The sequence below is a fragment of the Xenopus tropicalis genome, chromosome 4 (genome assembly GCF_000004195.4).
Source record: "Xenopus tropicalis strain Nigerian chromosome 4, UCB_Xtro_10.0, whole genome shotgun sequence".
NCBI lineage: Eukaryota > Metazoa > Chordata > Amphibia > Anura > Pipidae > Xenopus > Xenopus tropicalis.
Genome location: NC_030680.2, coordinates 134,937,209 through 134,953,497, shown reverse-complemented (window position 1 = coordinate 134,953,497; position 16,289 = coordinate 134,937,209). Strand labels below are relative to the sequence as shown.

Genomic DNA, 16,289 nt, shown 5'->3' with positions numbered 1-16,289 from the left:
GTGCAGAGGACCTCTTTTTTGTTCCCATCTTGCAGCATTTTCTGTTTGCTGGTCATACTGCCCAGTGTGGGTTGTAATGTGCAATACAACATGAATGCAAAAATATATTGATCGCCTGCTAATAATAAAGACAAAAAAAAACCAGACCATGATCCTTGTAAGAGGTGCTAAATTAAAAGAAACCAACAAAAAAACACTGTTGATTTTTCTTGTAATGAGCCTGTTTTAGTAGATATTTGTTCATTAAAGCACAAGGTTAAGTGCAGCAATGACAGATACAAAAGCTGATGTGGGATTCCATTTATCTGCCCCAAAGAAGGCCAAGTTATGCAAGCCTGTGCAGTTTCATGAGTCCAGCTGCTCATAGCGGTGGCAAAAGCAGCAGGAACAACAACAAAATCTTTAAGAAAAAGTCATTCTTCCTATATAGAAATGGCAGCTGTTAGTGTTTATATATAATGGAATATACAGTATACAAGTGTTTAAGGTGGATGTCCCTTACACCCAGCCAAGAATCTGCAAGCTAACAGCAGCCACTGCTTAATATACAAAGCAAAGAGTCCACCGATTAGAACAAATCTGTAAATGAGTGTAGAATTGTTGCAAGCTTCCATGGCCAATCACAACTGCAGATCAGCCAGAACATAACATTCAGTCATTTTCAACACCAAAACATGAAAGAAAGTTCTGCCAGTTTCTTGCTAGAAACACAGAACCCAAAGCCACTGGGTTCTTGGAGGAGAGCGGAAGAATTTGGTTGCACTGAAACTCAAATGTTCGGCAGTTAAAATACATGAGAAAAAATGCCTTTATTAAACATTATACCCATGCTGTGAAACATCTGGAAATTGTATTTGCCTCACAGAAGAATAAACATTTTGCCAAATTATACATTAACTTTGTGAGCATTTTTGAGGTGTACAAGACGAGAAGCTGCCATGGCTACCAGTATATACCTTAACATATCTCTCCATATTTAGAAGACTCTGCCTGTTTGATGGCACAATATATTGGTATTGCACCTTGTCTAACTAGTTGTTTATCAAGCCAGTTGGCTTGTTACTATACAATTACAATATACTAGTCCTAGGAGACTTGTAAATGGCCAAATATGAACTACCTTTTGTAACTTTTGGTTACAACTAGCAGATGTAACCAAAGAATAGCAGCAGTGACAATAAAGAGGTGTCCTGGTCACAAAAACACAAGTCTTTATGAGCAGGAAAAACTGGGACAGCTCTTGTTTTCAAGAAGTTTTATTGAAAAAAAAAGGAAAAAATAAAAATAAACCATTGCTCCATTGCTCGGTGTACAAGCCTGTTAACTAACCAGGGTGCAGGTGTGCGGTCTTCTTGCCAAGACCTTAAATAGATGCCCAACCTAAAGGCATGCTTATTAAACAGGGAAATTAAAAATTCTCAGAAAAAAAAATGCTGTTGTCCAAAACTCCATATAAAATGGCCAGAGATCTGGTAAAAGAAAAAAAAAAGTATGATGGAGGACACCACTGGTAAATGGAAACCAACTTGATGGTGCACATCTGCCTCACATTAAGTCCTTGGAATACAGACACAGCATTTGCCTTCCAAGTTGTGTGATGAATCAGATCCCATTTGGGGGACAACTAGAAAAGCAATGCTCCCATGCTTCCCACTTCGCTCTGTTCTTTGACGAAGATCTCGAAATACTGATAGATGATAGTGACGGCCAATAGGATACCAGTTCCAGAACCAATGGCTCCCAGGAAGTCTGCCAGGACGGAGAGCGCTCCAATGCAAAGACCTCCAAAAGCAGCCGCGGTTGGGATGTATCTGACAGAAGTAAATAAATGATTAGCATCTTTACATAAAGAACGATCATTCCCTAAAGTGAGGAAGTATTGAAAGAGGTTTCCAGAAAGGGTTAATAGCTTATTGTTGTGACGGTTTTAATCATACATTAAAACCAGTGGCTTGAGAGCGACATGTTGCTCACCGCCCCCTTTGATGTTGCTCACCGCCCCCTAGGTAGGTAGGTGCTCATTTTGAATTTCTGGCTTGGAGGCAAGTATTGGAAGGGACAGTTTTACTCCAAGCAGAGCCTCCTGCAGTCTAGCAGTCCCCATAAGGCCAATCACAACCCTTATTTGACACCCCCAAATAACTTTTTCATGTTTGTGTGACTCAACAACACTTTTTACATCTGCATGTTGCTTATGAGTAGGTTGAGCATTTCTGCTTTAAAAGGACCGCAATAACTTCCAACCCATGACTCTAGAGCTACTGCTAAAACAGGAACATTGACTACTATTTGTATTTGTAGTTCTGCAACAGCTGCAAAGCCACAAAAACACATACTAAACTACCAGGCAGAGCAAGCCTGATCTTGCTTCTTTCTTAGTAGGCATGTTACTGACTCATTATCTACACGCTTACCTATTGAGTTCATGCACCATGGATGTCTCCCGGTGGCCTCTCATTACCATCTGCTGTTCTTTTAGTTGTTTTGCAACCTAAACAAAATCATGCAGAAAAAGGATTAGAAAAGGAAACCACAGAAAAATAGGATATTAGCATCTATAGTAGGTGGGGCAGTTACATACATCCTTTGCAGAAGAGCCAGACACTTCTATCCAGGTCTTGGAGAAGAATGCGCAGGATCCCAGCATGAAGACTATGTAAACCACTGCATGAACCGGATCGTCCAGTACCGAACCAAATGATTCCGGCGGTGAGAGGTAATAACATAACCCGCCTACAGGATAGGCCCGAGCAGGACCTCCAGTCGTTGCATCCTGAAATGCAAGATAAACTTGTATTTAAAAGGACATCTACGTATCCTCATTGGATCTCAAAAGTCACAAATAAATTGTATGTCTGAGAAAGAATGTAATGAAATATGGGGCAAAACAGATACTTACAGACCATGTGCCCAATAAGTTGACAAGGAGGTTGCCACTGAAACGGGCAGACAGCATCTGGGAGATAACGTACAGATTTGAGACCAGGGCAGACTGGAGAATGATGGGGATGTTAGAAGTATAGAAAAGCTTGATTGGGTAAGTGTTGTACTGGCCACGGTACCGGGCTGACTTGATTGGAAGATCCACTCTAAAGCCCTAAACAGGAAAAGAAAAAAAGAAAAATTCAACTTAATGTCTCATTGGGAAGATATCTTGTAACTAAGCTATTCTTGAGTTGAAACACACTGGGTCTGCATTCCTCTGCTCCTGTCCTTTAAAACCTGCAAACTGGACTCAAGCATGAACCCAAACACGACACAAAAGTTACGCATCAGCAGAGGCCCACGTATACATACCTGGAAGTATATGACTACTGCGAAAACGAAAATGGTAGCGATGAGGTTCATGAGATTTGGCAGGTTCTGGCGATAGAAGGCCTCCCTCAGAGCGCGGACTTTGTCAGTACGTGTGGCAAGCAAGTGGAACAGGGCAATGATTGCTCCCTCAAACTCAGTGCCTGCAGAAAAGAAAAAGAAAGGGGCATGAGTCCATTTAATACTTATTATTGTTCTTGTAACATATCAGGTAGGAATCTCCTCCAGCAACTAAACAAAGTGTTCTCTATACCTACCTCTGCCTGTGTTCACAGTAGTTGGACTGAATGCCTTCCATACAATGGTTTCGCAGATGTTTGTAGCAATGAAGAGAGAGATACCAGAGCCCAGACCATAGCCTTTCTGTAGCAATTCATCCAGGAGCAAGACAATCAGGCCAGCAACAAAGAGCTGAGGATAAAAAGGTACAGTTATAGCATTTAAGAATTACAAGCAAGATTATATTGATTAAGGATAAAAGTTATAGCCCATATGTAATTAAGGGCACAATTTGCCCGGGTGACCAGTAAATGCTTCCTGCTGATTTGTTGCTATGGGTTACTGCTCCTGGGCAAACTTAGTTCATTTTATTACATAATCCCCATTTAGTTTAAGAATACTAGTACTCTCTGGTGTGCCAAGCAAAACCTGCCAACTATGCGTGAGTACTAGAGATCTGATTTGAAGTTGTGTATGTTACCTGGATGGTGATAAGAAGACAGATGCCAGCCCCCATCTCTGAAGGATCCCCATACATTCCAGTCATGACATACACAATGGCTTGACCGATGGTGATGATCATTCCAAATACTAAAAAGAGAAATATACTGGGTTAAATATCAAGTGCCACATATCATAGGTAAAAACTAGACAATTCCCTGCTGTGATGCTGCAGGCTATACTGCTGGCATTAAAGGAGAACTAAACCCTGAAAATGAATATGGCTAGAAATGCCATATTTTATATACTAAACTGACTGCACTAGCCAAAAGTTTCGGCATCTCTATAAGTAGTAATGATACAGGTATTTACAGTTGTCACAAGAGCTCCTCATCCTAAGATTAGGGGTTGTCACAAATTATCAAGCAGAAAATGAGATATGTCTGTCATATAAACTGATGCTACAGGCCTGATTATTATACTCTGATGCTAATTGTACTGGTCTCAGAGCTGCCATCTTATGTGAATCCAAATGAATAACTAATCAGCCTTATACTGTTACATATATATTCTACTGTATATATGCAGTATATTTTATGTCTGTTCCTAAATTCAGTAACTGACAGCAGCACACAGCATGTGCAGTGAATAGGCAGAAAAGAAGATGGGGGGCTACTGGGGCATCTTTGGGAGCACAGATCTTCCCTGCTAAAGGCCTGTGGTTGCCTTGGGCTGGTACAGAAACCCAAAACAGAATGTACAATATTTCTAAAGCAGAGGTTTTTAGTAGTTAGGGTAGGAAGTGAACTTACATTTCTGAGCACCATTGAAGAGAGCGCGGTCCTTAGGAGTGTCTCCAACCTCAATAATCTTGGCACCAGCTAGAAGCTGCATGATTAGACCAGAGGTGACAATGGGAGAGATACCGAGCTCCATAAGGGTACCTGCACATGGGACAAAGAGAATATAAGCAGCTGTCCTCAGAGTATGGTCTGCTAATCCCTGAATCATACCCTAAGGTAATGCATGTCAGTGTAAGCAAAAAAGCTACATAGAAAAGCTGTAGTTTTCAGCAGGACTCATTTACTAGCAGTGGGGGCACGATTGCCTCAGTACAGCAACCCTTTAATCAGTCTGCTGCAGGCAGGGCACAGAAAGCAAATATCTGATTAGTTGCTATTGATTACTACACTGATGCAACATTGGCAGCATTGATAAGTGAACCCCAGCGCATTTAAAGTGACCTTATCAATTTCTGTTCATGATTTATACATGCCTGGGATGTTCAGAACCAGTTTTTACAATACATATATGCCTAAAGTGCAATTCAGCAGATTAGTGAGCAGGAAATAATATGCCCGCAGTCGCTGTTTATTTCAATGGTTATTGCTTGACCCATAAATTAATGATGTCGCCATTGTAGGAGCCCCACCCATATCTTCCCACTCCATATTCTATTTCTGCATTCCCCTCTAATTCCAACACAGCAAATTTTCAGGAGGAGAGAGTGTTCTGTCGCAGTCTGACCCGCACCAAACCCTAACCTGCAATGGTCGCCACCTCGTCTCACAGGTTTCGGGTCAACCCCACACACATACCAGGTAATTACAATAATTACATTAGAAATGCAAAACATATATATAATAAAAACTATGTTGTGCACTCTTTAGTAGAATTCATTGACCACATACAGCTAGTCAAGCCATCAACTTGTGCTGCTTCTTTGGGGCTGGATAATTACAGTACCTTGAAATATACAGCATTTAAGCAGGGTTATGCCTTACACCCAATGAATTTGATTTATACACCTCTTCACCTGCCCATCTAAATGCTGAGGAAGGAAAAGATTAGCTAAAAGCTTAAAAGGCATCTATCGCTCCCATAATTATTCCCCTAACAGAGCCTGCACTCCAGTTGGGGGAAACAATAGATTTTCTCAAAAAAAAAAAAAGAAAAGCTGCCACCAGTACTAGGCTACTCGCATCGGAAGGTGTGAGCAGGGAGATTCGCTCATTATTTGCTCCCTTACTGAGCTCCCTGGCGCTGGTGGGGTGTATTTTTTTTTTTTTTTTAAGAAAAACTTGTTTTCCCCCCAACCAGAGTGAAATACATCCAGGAGACTACAGTCTAAGGCAGCTTCGGGGTTGTGGCTGTGAGAAATGGTTTGTTACAGAGAAAAAGGAGAAGTTTTTTTTTTGTACAGGAATGACTCAGACTCCAAATGACTTTGGGCAAGTGACCTGATCACTCTTTGGTCTAAAGCTGGAGCTAGAGAGGGACTCTCTCTATGGCAAGCCAATGAAATAGGCTGTGCTTGATTTGGGAAAGTGATGCACTTATGGCCCAATGTGACCCTCTCCAGACAGAATTGTTAAACCAGCCTGATCCCTAAACAGATATTGGATACTCTGCCCCGTACAAAGGCAAAAAGCAGCACGTTTATGGCCAGCATTAGCCACCAATGCAGGGTGCAGCATGACTTAAGAGTTTATATGGAGTGCCTGATCTGCATAGCTAGTTTAAAGGGAAGTTTAATAGGCTATCAGGGCAGGTATAAATATAGGGTAATATATAAACTGTAGAGACAATCCCTTCTTTCCATTGCACCTCCACACATAGTACAATTCCTTACAGTTAAGAAATGAGGGTCCCACTGCTGTACATGGCCAAGACTATGGACGCTAACACAGTATTCTCATTTATTCAATGGAATTCTTGGGAATCCTGTCATTGGATATTATTAAGGACACCTTTCAAAACTGACCAACATATCAACAGGACACAAACGCTGAAAATGACTTCACCTCTGTTGGAAGCCAAAATGACTCTCATCCAGTAGAAAGGATCAGCGGAATCCGAGGACATAATACCAAAGAGTGGGATCTAAAGATAAATGGTAAAAAATAAAAACACATTTTGTTGAATATGTCATTGTAAGTACTAAAAGCCATCATATAACTGTGGCATACACTGAACGGCACAAAAGCCTCAAATCTTGGTAACAGAATGAGAGCAAGGTCAGGTACATTTCACTCAGTGAGTGTGTAATTATACACAAACGCAATTATAATCGCGCTATATTCTCTTACCTGGCAACATACTAAGAAGATGAACAAAGTGATGGCAGTCCATAGTACTTTTTCCTTAAATTGGATCTATGGGAGGAAAAAAAAAAACAAACTTAATTACATGCAAACAAGTGGGGTAAAATGCAATATCTGCTCTTCTCATACATGTAGAGAATATAAAATATGTGGACTGCTTTTGGGACAAGGGATCTTTCCGTAATTTGGATCTCCATACTCCTTATGTCTGCTAAAATTCATTTAAATGTAAAAATAAACCCAATAGGGCTGTTTTGCCACCTATATGGATTCATGCAGCTTAGTTACATTCAAGTACAAGGAAATGTTTATTATTACAGAGAAAAACAAAATGATTTAAAAAAAATGAGATTTATTTGCCTAAAATGGACCCTATGGGAGATGTCCTTCTGTAACTAGTAGAGATAAGGGATCCCATACCTGTATATAAATAAATGTACATAAATCAAATTCATACCTTTCTTTCTGGCTTTTGGATTTCTGGTAGTATTGCACAGAATGGCTTGATGACTTCAAGAAATTTAACTGAGGGGAAAAACAATGGAAACGTTAAACTTATTGCATACAACTGGTATTGAGAGAAATAAAGGGCAACCCTACGGCATACATTCTTTCATACCCCTTTTCCTTTATTAGAAACACATTAATTCCACCCAAGAATAATGCAGCAATCACTGACCTATACAGTTAATGTGCAAACCTGCAGCTAAGTTGTGTATTGATTGCTGGACTTCAGAACCCTTAAATAAAATCAACATTAGTTACAGCGCTGGGGGTTAGCTCCACTCACTGGGGGGCATCAGGTGAGCCACAGAAGCACAGGGGTACATGCATTATTGATAGCCATGACTGAGCACTGGGGAGATTATTCTGACTTAAATCCCCTTTCTATCAGAGCTGCAAAGCGTGTGCTGAGAATATAAAAAAAAAAACCCAAAACAATCACTAAATGTATTTACAAAGCTGTAGTGGAATGAAACACTACCCAAGGGCAATGATGGCTGGGGAACCACACATTACACGTTATTAATCTTTGACCTTAAAAATGTGTTCTTTTATCTTAACGCTTTTACCTGTACGATAAAGATAAATACACAAACACAGAAAATGGCTCATCATAACCCATGTAACTGAACTTACAATTCTGTATTATGTGCAGTCTTGTGCTACTAGAGAAGAGCTACCCTGCCTCTTCTTTGTATAGGAAACAAGAATTAGAAAGATCTACTTGTCATATAACTCATGAGCGATTTACACTCTACAGGTATTTATACACGGCTATGGTTAGAGATTGAGCCTTGAGGAATACCCAAAATACAGCCCACTAGCCAGGCCTGGGATTCAAAATAGACCCCGGCATTGCAAGTACACAGAGACCCAAACAGCCCCCCCCCCCAACCCAATAAATAGTGACTGTCTATGGCATCTTACAGCAGCCCCTCTGGCATTTGCCTGAACCCACAGATTACCAGTCTGGGCCTGTCTCTAGCTGCAGCTTAAAGGAACAGTAACACCAAAAAATGAAAGTGTATAAATCTAACTAAAATGTAATGTGCTGCTGCCCTGCACTGGTAAAAGTTGTGTGTTTACTTCAGAAAGTCTACTATAATTTATATAAATAAGCTGCTGTGTAGCCATGGGGGCAGCCATTCAAAGGAGAAAAGGCACAGGCACATAGCAGATAACAGATAAAACACTATTGTATTCTACAGAGCTTATCTGTTATTTGCTATGTAACCTGTGCCTTTTCTCCTTTTTTCCAGCTTGAATGGCTGCCCCCGTGGCTACCCAGCAGCTTATTATATAAATTATAGTAGTGTTACTGTAGCAAACACACCAGTTTTACCAGTGCAGGGCAACAGTGCATTATATTTGTATTACTATAAAGCTCTTTTATTTTTTGGTGTTACTGTTCCTTTAAGATGATGACATTTCCCTCTCTCACTATATTATATACCCAAAGCATATAAACATATATTTAAAAGCAAGATGGAGCTAGATCAGTCTTATACGTCCCTGAGCTGGTAAACATTGGATCTCCTTGGAATGCCTGGCAGCCCTGTAGCCCTTGTCCCACTGGAGGTGCTAGGTGCCCAGTCCCAGGCACTGGGGGTCCTACCCTGGATCTCAGGGGCCCTTTTCCCTAGTGATGTGTATATAACAATGCCCAGGCCATAGCTGGGAAAGCTACCCTTACAGGGCACTGACCCCCAATAAATTCACTGCACCCACAGATAATGGGCCCTGCCCAAATAGCACCCATACCCCCCAGGAATAAAAGGTGAAGTTAAGCAGCATCAGGATCTCAAAATAAAAAGCAAATAGAAAATCAATGGGAAATGGAATGAAGAAGCATGAGTTATGTAGAGTTCCCATGGCAAGCAGGGTAGTGAAGTTAAATAAGGCTAGGGGCTGAGCTGGCAGTAAGCTTGATGGTGATGCTGGCAGCCCCTGCAGAGGCGGCAGAGAAGCGGCTGGATGGTGGGAGTCCCTGCAATAGAGCCCTAGGCTGTGTATGTGCGCCCCAGGGATACTCACTGCCCATGGTGAAGGTGTTGCGGTGGGCTCAGTGGCCTCTAGGGGTGTGACGGGCTGGGGGACCGGTCCTGTTGCGCCGCGGTCTCTCCTTAGACTGACTCGCAGCCGCCGCCGTCTGTAGAGAAGAACCTCCCGAGACACGTCACCCCTCCTAGGTGCCGCACACACGTCAGTAACCGGAAGACAGAGATCCTAAACATTTCCGCTTCCTGCCACGCTCTGGGCATTCCACACTGAGGCGGACACTGACGCTTACAGAAGCGGCCATTTTTATAGTGGGACGCTGCATTCTTTTACCCCTTACCCGCGCCTTACAGACACATTTATACACTTAGATTTTAAATACACACAACCCATTTATTTCTGAAACGTTATTGTTTTTAAACACGAAAGCAGTATGTTCGTATTGGCAACATTGGTTGATTTTTGCCATCTCTCAAAATGGCGTAACCGTAAACTACACACAGAGGTTTCCGATGGCGCTTATGACGTTTTTCCGGAGTCGCACTGCCGGCTGCTTAAAATAGTGACTAGCGCTTCTGCTATTGGCTGTATCGAACGCGTCATCTCTAACGGGGGAGCGCCATGTTGGGTTAGGGACTAGTAAGAACACGTACGTCTCTTTGTTTGTGGAATGCTCCGGCCAAAACGCGTGTTATTTATTAACTTTCATTTGCTAAATAATAACTTTTATGAATTACACGCAAGTAGACGGTGCCTTTATAGAGTATGGGGTTTGGAAGCAGGAAACATTCTGTTTAAATGGGGGGGGGGGGTGAGTGTAATAAATGATATAGGACAGCACAAGCCAGAGTTGCCAGATTTAGTTTTCCAAACTAGCCAAAAGCCACTTTGAAAGTAGCCCACAAATAGCCCAATATGTGCAATGAAAAAATTTCTAAAAAAATAAAAGTACAAATGGGAAAAAATGCCTTTTTTAAAAGTGTATAATCACTCCCCATGCCCTGTGCCCCCTCTCCAGTTACTGGGATGGCCGATAATTCCCTCTGTGCCCAGTCCAGCTGGGAAGTCACTACTGAAATAGATTCACAATGTTGCATTAACCCCAGACATGATATACATATGGGTGTGTTGAACTACAACTCCCAGAAGCCCCAAGATATCCTGAGAGTTATAGCTTAATGGTCAACTGCAGAACTGCCCCCACATCCCAGTAGAAAGTAATAGTACAATCACATTCCCTATAGAGCAGGGGGTAGAACTGCCCCACATCCCAGTAGAAAGTAACAGTACAATCACATACCCTATAGAGCAGGAGGTAGAACTGCCCCACATCCCAGTAGAAAGTAACAGTACAATCACATACCCTATAGAGCAGGAGGTAGAACTGCCCCACATCCCAGTAGAAAGTAATAGTACAATCACATACCCTATAGAGCAGGGAGCAGGGGGTAGAACTGCCCCACATCCCAGTAGAAAGTAATAGTACAATCACATACCCTATAGAGCAGGGGGTAGAACTGCCCCACATCCCAGTAGAAAGTAACAGTACAATCACATACCCTATAGAGCAGGGGGTAGAACTGCCCCACATCACAGTAGAAAGTAACAGTACAATCACATACCCTATAGAGCAGGGGGTAGAACTGCCCCACATCCCAGTAGAAAGTAACAGTACAATCACATACCCTATAGAGCAGGGGGTAGAACTGCCCCACATCCCAGTAGAAAGTAATAGTACAATCACATACCCTATAGAGCAGGGGGTAGAGCTGCCCCACATCCCAGTAGAAAGTAACAGTACAATCACATACCCTATAGAGCAGGGGGTAGAACTGCCCCACATCACAGTAGAAAGTAACAGTACAATCACATACCCTATAGAGCAGGGAGCAGGGGGTAGAACTGCCCCACATCCCAGTAGAAAGTAACAGTACAATCACATACCCTATAGAGCAGGGGGTAGAACTGCCCCACATCCCAGTAGAAAGTAATAGTACAATCACATACCCTATAGAGCAGGGGGTAGAACTGCCCCACATCCCAGTAGAAAGTAACAGTACAATCACATACCCTATAGAGCAGGGAGCAGGGTGTAGAACTGCCCCACATCCCAGTAGAAAGTAACAGTACAATCACATACCCTATAGAGCAGGGTATAGAACTGCCCCACATCCCAGTAGAAAGTAACAGTACAATCACATACCCTATAGAGCAGGGAGCAGGGGGTAGAACTGCCCCACATCCCAGTAGAAAGTAACAGTACAATCACATACCCTATAGAGCAGGGGGTAGAACTGCCCCACATCCCAGTAGAAAGTAATAGTACAATCACATACCCTATAGAGCAGGGGGTAGAACTGCCCCACATCCCAGTAGAAAGTAACAGTACAATCACATACCCTATAGAGCAGGGGGTAGAACTGCCCCACATCCCAGTAGAAAGTAACAGTACAATCACATACCCTATAGAGCAGGGAGCAGGGGGTAGAACTGCCCCACATCCCAGTAGAAAGTAATAGTACAATCACATACCCTATAGAGCAGGGGGTAGAACTGCCCCACATCCCAGTAGAAAGTAACAGTACAATCACATACCCTATAGAGCAGGGAGCAGGGTGTAGAACTGCCCCACATCCCAGTAGAAAGTAACAGTACAATCACATACCCTATAGAGCAGGGTATAGAACTGCCCCACATCCCAGTAGAAAGTAACAGTACAATCACATACCCTATAGAGCAGGGAGCAGGGTGTAGAACTGCCCCACATCCCAGTAGAAAGTAACAGTACAATCACATACCCTATAGAGCAGGGTATAGAACTGACCCACATCCCAGTAGAAAGTAACAGTACAATCACATACCCTATAGAGCAGGGGGTAGAACTGCCCCACATCCCAGTAGAAAGTAACAGTACAATCACATACCCTATAGAGCAGGGGGTAGAACTGCCCCACATCCCAGTAGAAAGTAACAGTACAATCACATACCCTATAGAGCAGGGAGCAGGGTGTAGAACTGCCCCACATCCCAGTAGAAAGTAACAGTACAATCACATACCCTATAGAGCAGGGTATAGAACTGCCCCACATCCCAGTAGAAAGTAACAGTACAATCACATACCCTATAGAGCAGGGAGCAGGGTGTAGAACTGCCCCACATCCCAGTAGAAAGTAATAGTACAATCACATACCCTATAGAGCAGGGTATAGAACTGACCCACATCCCAGTAGAAAGTAACAGTACAATCACATACCCTATAGAGCAGGGGGTAGAACTGCCCCACATCCCAGTAGAAAGTAACAGTACAATCACATACCCTATAGAGCAGGGGGTAGAACTGCCCCACATTCCAGTAGAAAGTAATAGTACAATCACATACCCTATAGAGCAGGGAGCAGAACATACAGGTTGAGCCTGAAAGAGCAAAAAGGAATACAAAACAGCCTCTGTCTATACTGTCCAATTGCATGCTGGGTATTGTAGTTTTTCCATGCAGTGGAACAGGCACACTATGGAGAAATAAACTTTGGCTAGTTTCTAAACTACAAACTTGCCAAGGCTTCAAAAAAATAGCCCAAAAGTGTACCCTTGCAGGGCTTTAAAGTAGTAGCCCAATTTGGTGGAAAAACTGCCAACCCGGCAACCCTGGCATGGGGGACTCAGCAGGTAGTATTTCTGCCTTGCAGGACTGGAGTCCCAAGTTCCATTAAACTGGCTGTGGGGTGTGTGTGATAGGAATACAGGAACAAGTCAAAAGGGTTGAGGAGACCGCCTCATACGTATGCAAGTAGACCAAAGGGATTCTGGGAACAAATTCCTTAAGGCTCCAAAAAAAATCGCATTTACAAGGGTTTATCCTGTAGAAACCAGTCTGTAGTTGGGAATCTGATCAGCTATTATCCGGCTTCTGCTTTAAAACCCAGTGGGTGAGCTTTAGCCTATAGGATAAACCCATGTAAATGGAATTTTTTTTTAGGAGCCTTAAATTTGTTCCCAGAATTCCTTTGGTCTATTTGCATGCGTATGAGGCGGGTCTCCTCAACCCTTTGAATTGTTCGTGAATCCCCACTCCTGGCTGTACTTAAGCTGATCAGAAAACCCTGTACTACACTAAGGAGCCCCAAGAAGGGCGAAACCGGTCTGCAGTCTTTGCGCAGTGGCAGTAACATAGCCAATAAGGTCAAACCGAGGCGTGATTATTGCTAATTGTGATGAAGCTTATTGTACAGCACTGCGGAATATGTTGGCGCTTTATAAATAAATGTTAATAATAATAATGAAGCTGAAGCTTGATGAAAGCTGAGGGGCTGTGTTCCCATTAGGGAAGACCTGCTGACTTATTTTTTGTCGGGGGCTTTGCACATGCTCCTTCTGCCTAATCATGCTTCACTTTCTTGCCACAGCCATTAGGCGGGCGGGAGGTTTTTTCTTTTTTTTCTTCCAGCTGCCAGCTGGAGCCTTACCAAGGCGATTAATGGCATTGCACCCATACACTTCTGCACCCTTTTTGTGTTTGATTTGTGCACCCTGGATAGTTGTCATAGTCCTTGGGCTTGACCCTAGGCCAAGACTTGGTGGTTTTTACCCTAGCTGAGGCAAAGGTGGATCTGCCAGCACATGCTGTTCATTGGCGAAAGCCTTGGACACATGAGCATCGGAGCCCATACCTTCGGGTAGGACTCACAGGTGATGACTCAACATCGAAACCGGTCTGTTGTTGGGAATCTGATCAGATATTATCCTGGCTTTTGCTTTAAAGACCCAGTGGGTGAGCTTTAGCCTATAGGATAAAACCATGTAAATGGGATTTTTTTAGAAGCCTTCAGGAATTTGTTCCCAGAATCCCTTTGGTCTATTTGTGATAGGAATACACATGGCAATCCACACTCACCAGCACACCCTGGCCTTTCCACTCTGTTCCACCTGGTGCACAGTATTTAGAGAAACGTCGGCACTCTCCACCACGATCCAAATAGCACAAAATACCGGCACAACAGGATTTGTTTAAGCGGGATAAACCCTGCTGATTTTAATAGTAGCAAACCATGTAACGTTTCGGGGGCACGCCCCTTCGTCAGACATACGTCATGCCTGACGAAGGGGCGTGCCCCCGAAACGTTACATAGTTTGCTACTATTAAAATCAGCAGGGTTTATCCCGCTTAAACAAATCCTGTTGTGTAGGAATACACATGGCACAGCAAGGTAATTACAACTGGGGTAAACCCAGCATGTTTATTAGGTGCAAACCATGTAATGTTTCAGGGCAAGCCTCGTCATCAGATATAACGTTGCATGGTTTGCAACTTATAAACATGCAAGGTTTAATCCACGTGTAATTGCCTTGCTGTGCCAGCATTTATGTGTATTCCAGTGAGTGTTTGAGGGTGCAGATCCTTCAGAGGACACTGTACAGCAGGCAGAATATAGTTGGAAAGGTCAGGGAGTGCTGGTGAGGCTCCTATATATGTGAATGTATAATATCTGTGAAATGTGTTGGTGCTATATAAATATTAGGATATAAATAACATGGCCCAGTGTGGCAAAGTTATTCATTTACGTATGCACAATATTTACAGAAGTATCAGGACACCTACCTGTCCAATATCAATGTCTGAAACCAAAAGTATTAATATGAAGTTGGTCCTGTGCTTAATTTCACTGCAACCTGGGGGCCTAAACCAAACCAGTTCATTATTTTGCTTCCACCAACTTTTTCAACAGACTTGTTCACTCAAAAACATACATTTAAGTATCAGTTCCTTTGCTTCCATCCACAGTAATGAAATCAATAAAATATAGTACGGGAAAGGTACCAAGAAGTGCCTGCTATACAGGGTAGCATATTGGCTAAAACTGGGACCTTACATGCTATTTGTAAATTGTTTTCTGATTCTGTTCTATTCTCAGCTAAATCATGCCACTTGGAAACAGAAAATGGTACAGGTAAAATCAAATATAAATTTGAAATATATAAAATTACAGGTAAAAAAACGGCCCCACTAGTTGTTAGTATTGTCACTCTTAAAATTGGCTGATAGTTGTATATCATGTTTTTATTTCATATACATGTTTAGTAACGTTTATATTTAATTGTAATTTTATGACCATTAAAATTAGACTAATGGGAAATGCTGTTTGGACTAATAAAGAAATTCTTCAAAGTACCTGATCTACTTAGACTGGTCATGGAAATATGTAGGACTTTGTTGGGAGAGGATTTATATTACCATTAGACAAATGGAGGGAGTCCCCTAAAGAAGGAGCAATTAGGGTGTACTTGTGGCTTTAATAAATGGGGCAAGGATCCCTTTGCTGTCACTGGTGTGTGCGAATCATTGCCAGACCCAGACTGACCAATGCCAGAGGGGCTGCTGTAAGGTAACATAGACAGTCACTTGCAAAGCAACATGGCTACAGTAGAACTAGGTGGTAATAGCAGACCTTTAGATCAGGGTCACCCTTTCAGCAACACTTTAGGCAGTTATTGGTTTAATAATGGAACCCCACAAAATCTGTTTTTCCCTATGAACCACAATACATTGAACCACAATACATTGAACCACGTGCATGACATTCACAAACTAGCACAATATTTTGTGCTCCTTGTTTTTTACATGCAGTAATGTCTCCGATCAGCAGACAGGAGCAGTTTGTGGCATAAATCAGGGTCCTAAAAGCAGCAAGTGTATAGATTGCGGGGTGATAG

The 16,289-nt window shown here is 42.5% G+C and overlaps 1 protein-coding gene and 1 pseudogene across 1 annotated transcript; one reads left to right on the top strand and one right to left on the bottom strand.

Annotated features, from left to right (window-relative positions):
- Positions 1-790: 790 nt before the first annotated feature.
- sec61a1 (Sec61 translocon alpha 1 subunit) lies at positions 791-9,693 on the bottom strand. The gene is given in 12 exon segments (NM_001004801.2): positions 791-1,811; positions 2,415-2,491; positions 2,582-2,773; positions 2,900-3,097; positions 3,298-3,458; positions 3,573-3,726; positions 4,016-4,125; positions 4,788-4,919; positions 6,780-6,858; positions 7,065-7,130; positions 7,537-7,604; positions 9,618-9,693. Coding segments are annotated over 12 exon segments (1,431 nt in total). The 5' UTR covers positions 9,625-9,693; the 3' UTR covers positions 791-1,624.
- A 4,033-nt stretch (positions 9,694-13,726) lies between these two features.
- LOC116410676 lies at positions 13,727-13,843 on the top strand (annotated as a pseudogene).
- The last annotated feature ends 2,446 nt before the right edge of the window (positions 13,844-16,289 follow it).